General features: G+C 41.4%; 2 protein-coding genes across 2 annotated transcripts; both read left to right on the top strand.

Moving 5' to 3' along the window:
* Positions 1 to 2,076: 2,076 nt before the first annotated feature.
* Positions 2,077 to 13,895, top strand: LOC121864274. Its single transcript, XM_042363360.1, has 3 exons — positions 2,077 to 2,190; positions 11,145 to 11,315; positions 13,795 to 13,895. The coding sequence occupies exons 1-3, from the start codon at positions 2,109 to 2,111 to the stop codon at positions 13,893 to 13,895; spliced, it is 354 nt and encodes a 117-aa protein (XP_042219294.1). The 5' UTR covers positions 2,077 to 2,108.
* A 91-nt stretch (positions 13,896 to 13,986) lies between these two features.
* Positions 13,987 to 15,176, top strand: LOC121864190. Its single transcript, XM_042363201.1, has 2 exons — positions 13,987 to 14,407; positions 14,792 to 15,176. The coding sequence occupies exons 1-2, from the start codon at positions 14,002 to 14,004 to the stop codon at positions 15,100 to 15,102; spliced, it is 717 nt and encodes a 238-aa protein (XP_042219135.1). The 5' UTR covers positions 13,987 to 14,001; the 3' UTR covers positions 15,103 to 15,176.
* Positions 15,177 to 17,148: the final 1,972 nt, after the last annotated feature.

Below are 17,148 nucleotides of genomic sequence, written 5' to 3'. Positions count from 1 at the left end.
TGTTCGAGGGATCCTACACAAGCCTGGCCTCCTTACCTCGGTATGGCCACCTCTAGTGGGTGGCCATTGGGTAAATAAGGTAAAATTTATTCAATTTTATCTATGCTAATTATGGTCGTTATTATCATTTTCAAGATATCAACATAAGTCAGTGAAGAAAATATACCTAGACCTTGAAGAAAATAAATGGCAACGATGCTTTTATATTAATTATGCATATACTGACTAGAAAAACGCAAGGTACATGTTTTACCATTTCCAGTTCTCGCGGTAAACGCATTAATCCTTGCATTAGCTATTCTTGTGTCCTGGTGAGAATTATTAAGAAGCATATTTTTGTGTTTCTATTATAATATTAAGTTGTGGCTAGATTTTACGAAAGCACGAATATATTGCAAGTATATAATAAAGGTTGAGCACGCAGTAACACAGTGCGATGGAGTTTTTTAAAGTTGTGAACCAAATGTATTTCTCCAGAACAGGACACATGAAGAGTAAGCACTCCAGGTTATTTCACCTTAAATTTTACCACATTAACGTTTACCTAACCTAACTTGATCTAACCTAGCCTAACCTAACTTGATCTAACCTAGCCTAACCTAACTTGACCTGACCTAAGCTAACCCAGCCTAACCCTTAAGGTTAGGGTATTTGATCATCAGGTGAGATAACTTTCACTTTACTTTTATTCTCTTCACCACTGAGTGGCTCGTTAGCCGCTTGGGCGATCGATCAAGTCTCTGTTACGCACTGTTGGCAAGTACTGGGCATGCACAGGCTCCTCAATGTACCTGAACCTGCTCCAGTGCTGGTTAAGTCTGGTCTTGAAAGAGCTCACACTCGGTGCCATCACAACACCTCCTGGTAGATCGTTCCAAGAGTTCACAACTCTCACTCCGAAAAAGTTTGCCCTGACAGCCCTCACAGTTTTCTTGAGCTGTGACCCCTTGTGGGGCGAGCGTCCACCAGCTCCAAGTAAGGACACTCGACAGAGTAGTGCCTCTTGAGATGCTTATACAGTACACCTCAATTAGGTCACCCCTTGCCCGTCTGTTGTATAAGCTTGGCAAGTTCAGGCGCTCCAATCTCTCAGGGTAGCTGAGGTACCGAAGTGCAGGCACCAGTCTGGTGGCCCTCCTTTGAACATTTTCAAGCAACTGACAGTCCCTAGCATATCTCGGGGACCAGACGGGGTGACAGTACTCCAGATGGGGAAGCACTTCACTCTTGAAGCTCGTTACGAGGGACGGACCGTCTAGATATCTAACGACCTACTTATAAGACCCAATAATTTATTTGCCTGATTTACATTCTTTTCGCAATGGCCCGAGAACTTCAGCTCATTGTCAACATACACACCTAGGTCCTTCTCGCAGTCAGTCACAAATAGTGCAGTTTCTTCATCCTGTTGGGACATATGATACGCCTCCTTACCGTTGGTACGCCCCAGGTGCACCCTCTTACACTTCGTGACATTGAATCTCAGCAGCCATTTCTTCGACCATTCTTGGAGCCCACAGAGGTCCTTCTGCAGCTCTTCACAGTCTGCTTGGTTCTTTATTTCCCGAAATAACTTGGCGTCACCGGCAAACATTTGTATGGAGGAGTGTACAACGTCAGGCATGTCATTTATGAAACAAACAAACAACAGCGGGTCCAATACACTGCCCTGTGGTACCCCGCTTGTGACAGGTACGGATGATGATTTCGTGCCATTAATCACCACACACTGCTTGCGGTCATATATACTATGTTTGAAACTATCCAGCGTATTCGAGTTAATGATCGTGTTTGGTAACTTGTTCCATTCATCCACTACTCTACTTCCAAACCAATGTTTACCTATTTCGCGCCTAAATCTAAATTTGTCTAATTTAAATTCATTGTTACGAGTTCGCTCCTGGTTGGATAGTTTGAGTACCTTTGTAATGTCCCTTTTGTTTAGCGTGTGTGCGAGAGGAATTTATACGTGTATATACATACCCATGAGTGTGTATAACTAGTGTAAGTATAGTATGAGAGGGAGGGAGGGCCAGTGCGGTGTGGCAGGATGGGCGACTTGGGTGAGTCGCGCAGGTGAGTGAGTGAGGAGCGGCCCTGAGGACAACATGGTTCGTGGCGGCCCCTCGCTGGCTGATCGCCTCATCTTCCTCCTCACCTTACTGTTTCTTAACACTGAGGGATGTTGTCGTGAGTATTATACTAACCTGCTATATCATCTCTAACCTATGTCTAATTTAACAAAACTATTTCAACTAACCTAAACTAATATTGCTCCACCTAAACTAACCCTAGTTCACACTGATCTCTAACCTAAACCAATTGTCAGATGTTAAAAGGGTGTTATGCAGTGTGACACTACCAAATATGGCAGGTTTTCTCCGGGTACTTAAGTTTCCTGTACTAACGCTGGCCAATGTAGGTCGTAAAAGATCAGACTGACCGCTCCAAGGGTTAGTAAGTTGATAAGTGATGGAAATTATAAAGATTAAAATAACATTAAGAGATGGATATTCGATCCTAAGCTAATCCCGGACATTTTTTTACTTTTACTTTTACCTTTTATCCTCTTCGCCACTGGTCGGCTTGTTAGCCGCTTGGGCGATCGGTCACGTCTCTGATTACTTTTCCTTTTCATTTATCTTTTTTACCAAAAGATCGGCTCTCTAGCCGCCCGGGCGATCGGTCACGTCTCTGTCACGCACCGTTGGCAAATACTGGGCATGCACCGGCTCCTGAATGTACCTGAACCAGCTCCAGTGTTGGTTAAGTCTTGCCTTGAAAGAGCTCACACTCGGTGCCGTCACAACACTCTCTGGTAGATTGTTCCAAGAGTTTACAACCCTCACTCCGAAAAAGTCTGCCCTCACGGTTTTCATGACTTGCGGCTTCTTCAATCTTGAGCTGTGACCCCTTGTGGGGTGAGCGTCCGCCAGCTCCAATTATGGACACTCAACTGAGTAGTGCTCTCTGAGATGCTTATACACCTCAACTAGGTCCCCCCTTGCCCGTCTGTAGTATAAGCTAGGCAAGTTTAGGCGCTCCAATCTCTCAGGGTAGCTGAGGTGCCGAAGTGCAGGCACCAGTCTGGTGGCCCTCCTTTGAACATTTTCAACTAACTGACAGTCCCTAGCATATCTCGGGGACCAGATGGGGTGACAGTACTCCAGAGGGGGAAGCACTGCACTCCTGAAGGTTACGAGGACGGACCGTCTAGATATCTGAACGACCTTCTTATAAGACCCAATAATTTATTTGCCTGATTTACCTTCTTCTCGCAATGGCCCGAGAACTTCAGCTCATTATCAACATACACACCTAGGTCCTTCTCACACACAGTCTCAACTAGTGCAGTTTCTTCATCCCGTTGGGACATATGATATGCCTCCTTACCGTTGGTACGCCCTAGGTGCACCCTCTTACACTTCGTGACTTTGAATCTCAGCAGCCATTTATTCAACCATTCCTGGAGCCCACAGAGGTCCTTCTGCAGTTCTTCACAGTCTGCTTGGTTCTTAATTTCCCGAAATAACTTGGCGTCATCGGCAAACATTTGTATGGAGGAGTGTACAACGTCAGGCATGTCATTTATGAAACAAACAAACAACAGCGGGTCCAATACACTGCTCTGTGGTACCCCACTTGTGGCAGGTACAGATGACGATTTCGTACCATGAATCACCACACACTGCTTGCGGTCATGTAGAAAGTCTTCTATCCACGCTAGGACATTTCCCCGAATTCCGTACCCTTCCAGTGTGATTTTCAGCCTTTCGTTGGGTACACTGTCGAAAGCCTTGGCAAAATCTAGGTAAATATTGTCGATATTACAACCCCGTTCCAGAATATGGGTCCAAATATCCAATACCTTGAGCAATTGTGTTAAGCAGGAGCGCCACGGCATAAAACCGTGTTGGCAATCTTTTACAAGGTTGTTTCGTATTAGATGTTCCATTGCGGCATCTCTGATAATACTCTCAAGTACTTTACATATTATGCTGGTCAGGCTCACCGGTCTATAGTTGTTCGTGGAGTGACGATCGCCCTTCTTGAAGATAGGACTCACATAAGCCACTTTCCATTCATTGGGGACCATTTGTTCATCCAGGCATTTACAAAACAGGATCTTCAGGGGCTCTGCAAGCTCGTTGCACAACTCTCTTAGCACTCTAGGATGCACCAAGTCAGGTCCGGGACTCTTATGGACCTTTAGCCTGGACAGTTTATTTCTAATACCCTCTTCTGTGAACACAGTGTGGGTCAGTGCTGTGTCGAACCGTCTGTCCTCAAACGCAGGAAGGTTAGTGGCATCCTCTCTTGTGAACACCGAGGAAAAGAAGCTGTTCGATGCCTCAGCTTTATCCTGGTCAGAATCTGCGTAACTACCATCCACCAGCCTCAGGTCTGATACTCCTACTCGCGTTTTCAATTTCGACTTTGCATAGCGATAAAACGCCTTTGGGTTTGACTTGACCTCGCTTGCAACCAGCCTCTGGAACTCCTTTTCAGCCCTCCTACACTCTATCTGTGCTTGGTTTTTGGCTCTTGCATACATCCTCCTGTCTTGCTCATCGTTTGACCCAACCCACGTCTTGAATTTCTGGGTTTTCTTCTTAATTTTGTCGACCGCCACGTGGTTCATGTGTAGGGATCCCCCCGTATTCCTAGAAGCACTGGGTTTGGTCTTGGGTATATATTTATCGACCAAATGGGTCATTTTACTAGTTATGATATTCAGCGTAGTGTCTGCGTTCTTGTACCTTAATAAGTCAGGCCAGTTGATACTCCTCATCTCTTCCCTCATCCCATTGTAATTTCCCTTGTAATATTTGCACCTTGGCCTGGCCTTATACTGAACTAGGTAACAGTTAAATCTGAATGACAACACCATATGGTGACTGGTGCCAACTGGGGCAAGGTGTTCCAGTTTGGCCACCATACCCTCCTCGTTTGTTATGATGAGGTCAAGTGGCTTGGGTGTTTGCTCCCCTCTGTAATGTGTCGGGTCTCTAACATGTTGGAACAGAAAATTATCTCTCAGAGTTTCTACAAAAAGAGTAGCAGGGTTATTCAAGTCATTCGGGGTGGACTCGTTTCTCCAGTCGATGTCGCCATAGTTAAAGTCCCCCATGATAAAGAGGTGGCTAGGGTTGAGCATCGCCGCGTTGTCTATTAAAGCTCTTAAGTTCCTTTGATTTAGTGGGCCACAGTTTGGGGATCTGTAGAGACACTCGACGATAAGTCCCCCCCCTTTAATTTAATTTTACACCACTTGGACTCTTCAAAAACATCCTCTCCCTGTACCCTCGCCTGGCTGGCTCTAAGGTCTTGCCTAGCGTAGATAACCACATCCCTCTTGTAAGTCTCTTGAGAAAGGTTCGTAAATGAGTCATATCCAGCAATACTGAACTCGCATTCCTCTGGGTCGATTCTCCTGTTCTTGTACAACAGTTCTACAACTCCTACAATATCTGGTTGGTGTACTCTTAGTAGTGTTTCAAACTCCTCTCTCTTATCAAGGAACGTGTCAGTATTAGTGTACATGACATTCAAGCCAGAATTTGTTCTCGGTAACATCTCTGCTCTTAGTAATAAACCCGCCACCCCCCCATTCTCAGAAGCTGCAGCATTTGCTAAGTACACTGTATTTGGCAGGGTGTGGTTAGAAATGTCAGTGTTTACACGGCGCTCGCCTCCTCCTGTCCGGTAGGCTGAGCTGGTGCCACCTCCCGGGTGGGGGATTGAGTGGGTGGAGGGTGCACTGCTGCCCCCTGGCCCTGTGTCGGCACACTTGTTTCCACTACCCTCCCCCTGAGTATAACCCATGTACACCTGTCCCCGTTCCTCCTCGACTCCTCCCTCTTCTGCTTCAAGTCCTGCAGGAGCTTCTTGTGTTGTTCCCTCTGCATTACCGTGCGATCTGGGTATTCACCCTTAAGAGGTACAAATAACCCTTATGATGAACAAATAACCCTTAAGAGGTACAAATAACCCTTAACATGAACAAATAACCACTAAGATGAACAAATAACCCTTAAAAGGCACAAATAGCCCTTAACATGAGCAAATAACCCCTAAGATGAACAAATAACCCTTAAAAGGCACAAATAGCCCTTAACATGAACAAATAACCCCTAAGATGAACAAATAACCCTTAAAAGGCACAAATAGCCCTTAACATGAACAAATAACCCCTAAGATGAACAAATAACCCTTAAAAGGCACAAATAGCCCTTAACATGAACAAATAACCCCTAAGATGAACAAATAACCCTTAAAAGGCACAAATAGCCCTTAACATGAACAAATAACCCTTAAGTGGTATAAAATGACAGGGTTGGATCAATACTGATTTTTAGCGGTCAAATACAAATACTTTTATTTCCACATTCAAAAATACAAACCCAATACCTACATATCAGAATTACATTTTATCATCATTAATGCCCGGAAGATTTCTGGGATCAACTTAGCTCGCTCAGGACTGTAAAAATTACCAGAATGTTCAACGTTACTGCTTGCAGATAACAATAGCAGTAATAAATATAAACAAAATTACAAAAATAAAACAAATTCAAGTGTTTTCGTCCTCACAAATTGTCTGTAAGTAGCAATACAAAATATAAAATTTTCCTTTGTTTATGGAAGAGGCAAAAGGCAGTAGCCTCAAACTAGCCTACTGCCTGTAACACTAACAAGTGTCGAAATACAAATACAAAATACTTTTTCTTCTGGGTGCCAAAATACAATTACAAATACAAATACATTGAAAACGTATTTAAATACAATCAAAATACAAATACAATTGTATTTGAACCACCCCTGAATTATACTACTACAAATAAGAAAAAATCTCAGTGATATATGCAATCATGCGAAGGGGCGTCTTAGTCAAATATTCATAGGTTTGTGTGTTGGTCGATGCTTTCTTTATAGTATCTGTCAGGAGGAGGCAGATACTGATATTGGTGGCGTGAGTAAGGTAGAGAAGGAAGGAGGAAACTAGTTATTGTCTATCGGTACAGGCACTAGACATCCTACCCTGTCCCATATATGGGTGTCTTAAGGGCCTTATTTCATATTCCGCAGACTCTACTGGCGGATGCTGGTCTAGGGAGGTTGTCTATTGCCTCCCTCTCACTCACAACCCTGTCCCTCTCTCCCTCAACTCCCCCCCTCCCCTGAATTTGATAACCACAAAGGAAATTGAAGACACGAAATTCCCAAGCGATGAAAATAATTCGAGTATTTGTATGCATCTGTTGCTTAGTATTAAAAAGGTAAGCAACAGCTGACGTGATCTGAATAGTTTTTGATTTGCTTCTATATAGGTTAAGTTTGGTTAGGTTAGGTTAAGTTAGATGTGTGGAATGTGTTTTATGTACAACCTAATAAACATGAGGTTAGAGTTAACGTGTGACCCAGGGAGGTCAGCTGTCCATGTGTTACTTGAATCAAGTCAAACTGGTCATACAAGAACATAAGAACATAAGAAAATAAGGAGTCTGCAATAGGCCGGTTGGCCTGTGCATGGCAGCTCCTGTCGAGAGTTACTACCACTCTCTATCATCCATGAATCTATCTAGCCTCCTTTTGAAACTTTCCAGCGTTCCAGGACTTATTACAAAGTTGCTTAGCTTGTTCTACTCGTCCACCACCCTATTTGTGAACCAGTTCCTTCCTATCTCCCTCCTAAACCTAAACTTATCTAACTTAAATCCGATGCTCCGAGTCCTATCCTGTTCGGATATTATAAGAACTTTATCTATATCCCCTTTATTGATTCCTTTCACCCACTTAAATACTTCTATCATATCTCCCCGCACTCTTCGTCTTTCTAGGGAATGCAAGTTTAGTTTCTTTAAACTGTCTTGATATGGAAGTCCCGGAATCATTTTCGTCATTCTTCGCTGCACCGACTCCAGTGAATTGATATCCATTCTATAAGGGCACCAGAACTGAACCGCATAATCGAGGTGTGGCCTGACTAGCACAAGATATAGTTGCAATAAGACCTCTGCACTCTTATTACTTACACTTCTAGATATAAAACCTTATACTCTGATTGCCTTATTTCGAACATTAACGCACTGTTTTCTAGGCCGCAGGTCCGGGCTTACAAGTACCCCTAAGTCTCTTTCACGGGTCGACTTCTCTAGGTCGATGTTGTTAAGGCTGTATACTTTGACAGTATTTGTTCTTCCAATATTAAGTACACTGCACTTGCTGGTGTTGAATTTCATTTGCCATTTTTCTGACCACTCCTGCAGTTTATTTAAATCCTCCTGTAGTGCATTTGCATCCTGCCCTGGATTAATCTGCCGCCCTATTTTGATGTCATCCGCAAACTTGATTATGTCACTGCTGATCCCAGTATCTAGATCGTTTATGTAGATTATGAACAAGAGTGGGCCCAGTACTGACCCCTGGGGAACCCCACTGGTTACACAGCCCCATTCAGATTTAACACCATCTACGGCTACGCTGATCCTCTGTGTCCTATCGATGAGCCATGATTTTATCCAATTTAAAACTTTCCCCTCAATACCATGAGCCTTAACTTTTCTCAGAAGCCTCTGATGCGGTACTCTGTCAAACTCTTTGCTAAAGTCAAAGTAAATAACATCGTAATTTTCGTCATTATCTACTACCTCGAAGACTTTCCTAAAATACGTCAGCAGATTTGTCAGACAAGATTTTCCCTTTGTAAACCCATGTTGAGAGTCGTAGATAATAGATTAATTTGTTTTTCTCTAAATGCGATCGGATGCTATTTGCTATAATTGATTCAAGAAATTTCCCCACTACTGACGTCAAACTAATCGGCCGGTAATTTGACGCTGATGCTGTCTCCCTTTTTTAATATGGGTACTACATTTGCCTGTTTCCACAAGTCTGGCACAACTCCCGTGTCTAATGATTTTGTAAATAAATTTACGAGGGGTCCACTAATCTGTTCCTTACACTCTTTCAAAACGTTGATGATGATGACTGTGCACGTCATTACAGTACACAAGGGATGTATACACCGGTAAATAGAATCTGTACACACAAGCGCTTCCACGATAATAAGATTAGTAGAAAGTTTGGTCACATACCTGCACTTGATATATTGGGGATCATAGCATTCAAACACGATTCAATCTTCTCTGAATGGTTTTAACATATGATGGTAGTCACATGAAGTTTTGGCCCCTCCCCGGTATATTTCATCTTGAGATTAATCACGCTATCCTAATCTAATCCCCAAGTAGCATTGGGGTGGTTGTTTCTCCGGGTGAGTAAGCTTGGCTAATCTTTATGTAAATTTTCTGATTGTTTAATTGGTAGTACATGTAAATATCTTCTATCATTTTCTCTAAGCCTATCAGTAAAGCTAAGGAACCTATAATTATAATATACGGTTATTATATGAGCATTATAATTTTGTTTTTAAGGTAAGGGTGAAAACAGCATTACTGCTCCACTTGTAATAAGGTATTGAATCGTAACTAAAATATACCACAAATAAAAAAATAATAAAGTACAAGGAAAGGTAAAGACATTTTAACATGCTAAACATACATTACCATTTTTCAGTTATAGTGTATTACCATTGGGCAATAAAGTTCACATGAAAATTAGACAGAACATACCAACAACCGCCATAACGGCTAATATACTGTACCTGTACAGTATAAGCTGAGCGGTGTTGACGATGAAACGGTCTCACACACACACATACAAGCACGAAATAAAATAAGTTGTTCTTTTATAAATGTATGCATATTATATTCCAATCAATAGGGGCACGGTAGTTTCACGCGATGGCAGGTGAATTCTTCTGGGTAAACCTCTACCCGCTACACAAATTAGATTGCTGTACTATAAATTTTGTGCTTACAGCGTCCTGAAAGTGCGAGTTATTTGCGTGGCAACGTTAAATTTACCTCCGCTGAAAGTGTTAATACTGATCTACCTTGTGTATGTTATTGAATATTTTGGATCACCTGAAGAATCTCTATCCCAGCTTATTTCACCTAAGGATTAACCACCCTGACACTATTTGGGGGATGGGTTAGGTTAATGCTGATCTGACTTTCTGCCTCATTTACACACAATTGCAGGGTCTCAATTGTTTCTCTGTCTTTGACAACACATCATAAATATCGTTTCTCACTTTTGATATGTTTAATTTGTTTTCCATTTCTGTAGTATTTATTTTCGGGTGAAATATTTTTTCGCCCCTCCCCTAAGGCTCTAAAGTGGATCGGTGACTTGTGTCTGGGTGGGCTAATCCCCGCAAGAAAAAACAAATGCGAAGAGTGTCTATACATACAACGAAGAATGACGAAAATGATTCCGGGACTTAGAAATCTTGCATGTCAAGATAGATTAAAGAAACTAAACTTGCATTCCCTAGAAAGACGAAGAGTGCGGGGAGATATGATAGAAGTATTTAAGTGGGTGAAAGGAATCAATAAAGGCGATATAGATACAGTTCTTATAATATCCGAGCAGGATAGGACTCGGAGCAACGGATTTAAGTTGGATAAGTTTAGGTTTAGGAGGGAGATAGGAAGAAACTGGTTCACAAATAGGGTGGTGGACGAGTGGAACAAGCTTAGCAACTTTGTAGAAAGCTGGAACGCTGGAAAGTTTTAAAAGGAGGCTAGATAGATTCATGGATGATAGAGTGGTAGTAACTCTCGACAGGAGCTGCCATGCACAGGCCAACCGGCCTATTGCAGACTCCTTATGTTCTTAGACATGTTGTCTGTATGTTAGTGTTTATACTTCTTGTATGACTGTTCATGTTCATTTGTTTTCTTGTGTGTGTATCCAGTGTGTATGAAGTGTTAACTGAACAATTGGGTAGTTATAGAGGGGGTTACGAGCCCCACCGGATGCACCAATGGATGTGCATACTTGTGGTGACATGTTTTCAGCTGTACTAAGAGTTTTTTCTCGCTCACTTATTGAAAAAAGCGTCACTAATAGAGAAATAAATAGTTTTACACAGTTGCAGTATTGTATTGTAAGGTTTACTTGTATCTACTTTAATTGTGTATGTGTTATATACCGAAGATTATATGCATGTTTATAGTCCACTGTGAACCGGCTTACACTTGGTTAACAATTAACATAATCTCCCTCCCTCACAGAATTGAGTTCAAGTTGGACAAACAGCTGCGATGGTCAGATAATGTTCAAACAGCACATGTTCTGCTACAAGTATTACGAATGTGTATCTTCGTCCTGGACAGAGAAATCCTGTTCTCCAGGGACCTACTGGATGAGCGACACACAACCATGTGGCTCAACCACGTGTTTTGGTCAGTACATGTGTTTGTGTTTGTAACAATAATAATAATAATAATAATAATAATAATATTATTATTATTCATTGTAATAATAATAATAATATTATTATTATTATTATTATTATTCATTGTAATAATAATAATAATTAGTATATTTAAAAATACAGCAGCTATAGGCTGAAAATATACAAGACATACTGTAATGTATGATACCTAATTACCTATACATACTGTACAGTATAGTGTGGTCTTGTCTTCATCCCTTGGTGGCACTGCAGGTGGAAACAGCCCCTCGGAAGCATACAGCTGAACATTGTCACTAAGAAATTAAGAACCTTAGCCAAACCTTGGTAGAATGCAAAATTTGAAAATACCCTGTACTATACTGTACCCTTATTGTACTGTACTGTACTGTATGTACTATATTGTACCCTTACTGTACTGTACTGTATGTACTATACTGTACCCTTACTGTACTGTACTGTACCCTTACTGTACTGTACTGTACCGTACCATTACTGTACTGTACCCTTATTGTACTGTACTGCACTGTACTGCACTGTACTGTAATGTACTGTACTGTACCCTTACTGTACTGTACTAGAATATTATGAATCAGAACACACATTGGTTTGGTTTATTGAGTTGGTATACGTGAGGGTCACTTGTTCACACAAGATATGACTCGTCCCGAGGGATGTTGCTCACATGAGCTGGTCCTCTGTGTGTTGCACGACACTCTTACGTTTGAAAGATTTTGTCAATGCCCAGTTGATGAATCGATAAAAACTGAAACAAATCCTTGTTATGTATTACAAACTGATCAAATCACAATTAATATAAAACTCTCACGTTTGTAGTGCAGCCCACACACCTGTACACCCTATTAGCAGCCCACACACCTGTACACCCTATTAGCAGCCCACACACCTGTACACCCTATTAGCAGCCCACACACCTGTACACCCTATTAGCAGCCCACACACCTATAGCAGCCCACACACCTGTACACCCTATTAGCAGCCCACACACCATATAGCACACACCTATACACCCTATTAGCACACACACCTGTACACCCCTATTAGCAGCCCACACACCTGTACACCTATTAGCAGCCCACACCTGTACACCCTAGTAGCAGCCCACACACCTGTACACCCTATTAGCAGCCCACACACCTGTACACCCTATTAGCAGCCCACACACCTGTACACCCTATAGCAGCCCACACACCTGTACACCCTATTAGCAGCCACACACCTGTACACCCTATTAGCAGCCCACACACCTGTACACCCTATTAGCAGCCCACACACCTATACACCCTATTAGCAGCCCACAGCACCTGTACATCCCTGTTAGCAGTCCCACACACCTGTACACCCTATTAGCAGCCCACACACCTGTACATCCTATTAGCAGCCCACACTGTACACCCTATTAGCAGCCCACACACCAGTACACCCCATTAGCAGCCCACACACCTGTACACCCTATTAGCAGCCCACACACCTGTACACCCTACAGCCCACGCACCTGTACACCCTGTTAGCAGTCCACACACTGCACACCCCATTAGCAACCCACACACCAGTACACCCCATTAGCAGCCCACACACCTGTACACCCTATTAGCAGCCCACACACCTGTACACCTATTAGCAGCCCACGCACCTGTACATCCTGTTAGCAGTCCACACACCTGTACACCCTATTAGCAACCCACACACCTGTACATCCTATGCAGCCCACACACCTGTACACCCTATTAGCAGCCCACACACCAGTACACCCCATTAGCAGCCCACACACCTGTACACCCTATTAGCAGCCCACACACCTGTACACCCTATTAGCAGCCCACGCACCTGTACATCCTGTTAGCAGTCCACACACCTGCACACCCTATTAGCAACCCACACACCTGTACACCCTATTAGCAGTCCACACACCTGCACACCCCATCAGCATGTAACACACATAACAAGTTCAAAACAATACACCTATCTAACATGACCTAAATTGTCCTTACCTATCCTACGTAGAAAACACCATACAGTATACTCTATTGAATGTACAGTCGCCTGCACTTATAACTGGTACAATGGCTGGCGTGTTTTGTGAGATGTGGCATCTCTGTGTTTGTTTACATCGTATTAAAACTCCCGGAATGGCCATAAGAAACCTCGCAATAGAAACCAGACTAAAGGATACTAGATAAACAAACACAGTGTTGCCTCATCTCACAAAATGTTCCAGCCACTGTGCCAGGTGTAAATGCAAGCAGGTGTACATTGAAACCACTATGGTTGTGTTTATCAAGATTTTGAACATGAAGTAAGGAATTAATGGTTAACTTTCAGTGCACTTTTTTTTTTAAGTTAAACACAAAATAGAAGAGATTTAATTAAACCTTTACATTTTTTTTTTACAATCGTTGTGTAAACAGCTGTCATAACTACTAGTAAAATATTTGCTCTATAAACAGGCACCGGAAGCTTTGAAGCAGAAACCCAAGGGACTGGATATACAATACGTGGCATGGAAGGTGTAACAAGTGACATGGGTCATGGGAGGTACAACAAGTGACGTGTCATGGGAGGTACAACAAGTGACATGGGAGGTACAACAAGTGACATGGGAGTACAAGGTACATGGGAGGTACAACAAGGACATGGGAGGTACAACAAGTGACATGGGAGGTACAACAAGTGACATGGGAGGTACAACAAGTGACATGGGAGGTACAACAAGTGTCATGGGAGGTACAACAAGTGACATGGGAGGTACAACAAGTGACATGGGAGGTACAACAAGTGACATGGGAGGTACAACAAGTGACATGGGAGGTACAACAAGTGTCATGGGAGGTACAACAAGTGTCATGGGAGGTACAACAAGTGGCACAACAGTTGCCTTGAGTGGGATTACACAGTCAGGTAACACAAGACCACCAGTACCAGGGGCAACACTTTACCAGCTGGAGGACAACGTGCGAGTGTGGACCTGCGACCAACCTGACTCTGTGTGGAGCAACCAGAGGAACACGCTATTGGTCTTCCCTTGGGACACCACCTGGGACAACCCTGGGAACTGCACTGGTAAGCTCTCAAGGATGATACACTGATCAGGGACTAAAGAAAGGTTAGAATTATATTCTCTAGTCTAGATATAAATATGTAAACTGATAGAGATGTTATTTTGAGAGGGAACCATTACTACACTGTTGTAGAGGTGTCTTATAGTACAGTAATAGAATATGGATCACCTTTTGTCTTTCTAAAGTTACTGACTATGAGAGATTCCTATATTGTTTGCATGTGAGTAAATTGTTTGGGATAAATAGTAGTAAACATACTAACAACTGCATAAATTGTTGAAGAGTACAGTAAGAAAAATGAGACAAACCTGAATAACAGAGTGAACATAGGGAGGGTGTGGTAAACAGGCAGTCGTACACAAACAGCTGTATTGTTCCTCCACAGCTGGGTACAGTGACTCCCAGCCGTGCAGCACACCCGACCCTCCCCAGCAGCTGATTGACGCCACCTTCAGGGAGACTCTCAGCAGGGAGTCAGGTGAAGTCTATGCTCTCTACTACCAGTGTGACAATGGCCTGGAAGTCTACCCCCCCGTTATAGGAATTTTGTTACTGTGCGTGGATGGCACCTGGTTCCCTGCAAGTAATGACTCCTGTATCTCAGGTGAGTTATATAACAACCAATATAAAACTACAGTACTCCACCACACAACCAACACAAAACTACAGTACTCCACCACACAACAACCAACATAAAACTCTTCCACCATCACCAGTCCGCTCTACAAATATATATTTTTTACAAGGATTAACCCACCCTGGCACAGATCGGGGCCCTGGGCAAAAATGTAATAATAATAATTAGTTCATAGTAAATAAAATTTATAATAAATAAAAAATAAAAAATAAAATAATAACAACACTGATAATAATAATAATAACAATAATAATAATAATAATAATAATATTAATAATAATAATAATAATAATAATAATAATATTAATAATTATAATAATAAATAACCTTAAAGAAATACAAAAATTAATTATTTTACACCAATATATGTGATAATAACCTCTAAACCTTCTATGGTGCTGTGTGTTGCAGATTAACTAACAAATAAATCCCCTTTGTGACTCATGTGATGCTGTGTGTTGCAGATTAACTAACAAAATAATCCGCTTTCTGACTCATGGTATTGAAATATAATATATACAGGATTAGATTAACAATTTTCCTCTCACGAGTCTTTCTCCTCAATTTACTTTTTTCCTCTTTCCCGTATATCTCATTGATAACTGTTACCTTCTGTTCTATCCCTTACCTTATCTTCCTGGGATGGTTGTGTGTGTGTGTGTGTGTGTGTGTGTGTGTGTGTGTGTGTGTGTCCTGAATGAATTGTAATAATGGCATTATCTTGATATAAATAATGTATATATGAATGAATCCATGAATCATTAAGTAAATATATGTATTGATGTAAGAACTTGTATTCAAATGTAAAAATCCTTGTACAGGCTGCTCTCATATATACTGTTGGTTATGTCCCTCAAAAGGCTGGTACACTATGAGCAACAGTAGTCCATTATGGTGAGCTACAGTATGTTCCTAGCACAACTAAACTCTCCCTTTTGATGATAATACTGCATTGTATCAGTTCTCCATTCATATATTAACAGAAATTTAATTAACACTGTAAAATTTATTGAATCAACATGCGTAAATATGATATAAACCTGCTATAGCCTGATGTAAACAACTCAGGGTCTTGTGGCGCCGTGATACATGTGGGCAGCCTATGTTTATTTATGTTTTACGAGTGTTAGGAATGCCTTGTATGTTACAGTATCTTATTTTTTTCCTGCTGTATTTGCTGTTAAAATAAACATATTAGTGACGGGTGACGTGTCTCTGATAAACACATTCCACATTTTTTTTATGTAAATTCTTAACCATTAATCGCTGTTTCGAATGAGTTCAATTATAATAAAAATATCACTTGTTTTTTCTTTGTATTATTTATGCTTCCATTATTTCATATGTGCACTAATACCCCTAAACAATAGGGAAAATAAGCTAATGGAAAAAATACATAGAAGTTATCGCTAATCGGTAATTGTCACTACTTCGTGTAACACACCACATTTTTTTTTATATCTGACACATTCTTAATGTCTATATTTCAACGAAATATCTGTATATTTCAATAATTATTTCCAGGTGAAGCCATGGAGATTTAAACTATGGAACTTTACAATTATGCCAACTCGGAATCAATGGCGAACCCAGGATTTTTCAAGGGTCCTATAGGGCGCCATTTGCAATAAGTATTCATAAACGTAGTCGTGTATTGTAAAGAGTAAAGGGTCCTCCTTTGGTGTACATCAACATTATGAAGTAGAGTAATTAAAAAAATGTCATCTGATAATTATGATAATACTTCAATAAAACAGCAGCTTATATTACCATAAAAAGAGTACAGTGTGTATGTATACTTTATTACTTTCAACGAAATATTTATCCATTCTTTACCTATTGCACATTCATCAACAATATACTGCAACGACAAAAGCTAACGCAACATATCAAAGTACTGTGACTCCCAAACTTACCACACCAAATCAAAGCAACCAAAGCACTTTTGATATTACAGATTAAAGCCCACAGTTTACTCGCCATCTCTCAATGCATGCAAGCCAGTGGGATGTATGCTTGGATGCTTGGTATTGTATATTATATAAGCATGAAACTCATAACCATGTAAACACAAATTCGCCAAAGTGAAGGTGCGGCCACACGTG

This window comes from Homarus americanus, unplaced genomic scaffold (genome assembly GCF_018991925.1).
Source record: "Homarus americanus isolate GMGI-L3 unplaced genomic scaffold, GMGI_Hamer_2.0 scaffold26351, whole genome shotgun sequence".
Classification (NCBI taxonomy): Eukaryota; Metazoa; Arthropoda; class Malacostraca; order Decapoda; family Nephropidae; genus Homarus; species Homarus americanus.
This window is presented reverse-complemented; position numbering and strand designations above follow the sequence as displayed.

Bases quoted from the DNA above. Each gene is read 5' to 3' on its own strand.
- LOC121864274 (XM_042363360.1), top strand. From the start codon at position 2,109: ATGGTTCGTGGCGGCCCCTCGCTGGCTGATCGCCTCATCTTCCTCCTC. The intron at 2,191-11,144 runs GTGAGTATTATA...CCTCCCTCACAG, and splicing joins TAACACTGAGGGATGTTGTC to AATTGAGTTCAAGTTGGACA. The intron at 11,316-13,794 runs GTCAGTACATGT...CTCTATAAACAG, and splicing joins TGGCTCAACCACGTGTTTTG to GCACCGGAAGCTTTGAAGCA.
- LOC121864190 (XM_042363201.1), top strand. From the start codon at position 14,002: ATGGGAGGTACAACAAGTGACATGGGAGGTACAACAAGTGACATGGGA. The intron at 14,408-14,791 runs GTAAGCTCTCAA...GTTCCTCCACAG, and splicing joins CAACCCTGGGAACTGCACTG to CTGGGTACAGTGACTCCCAG.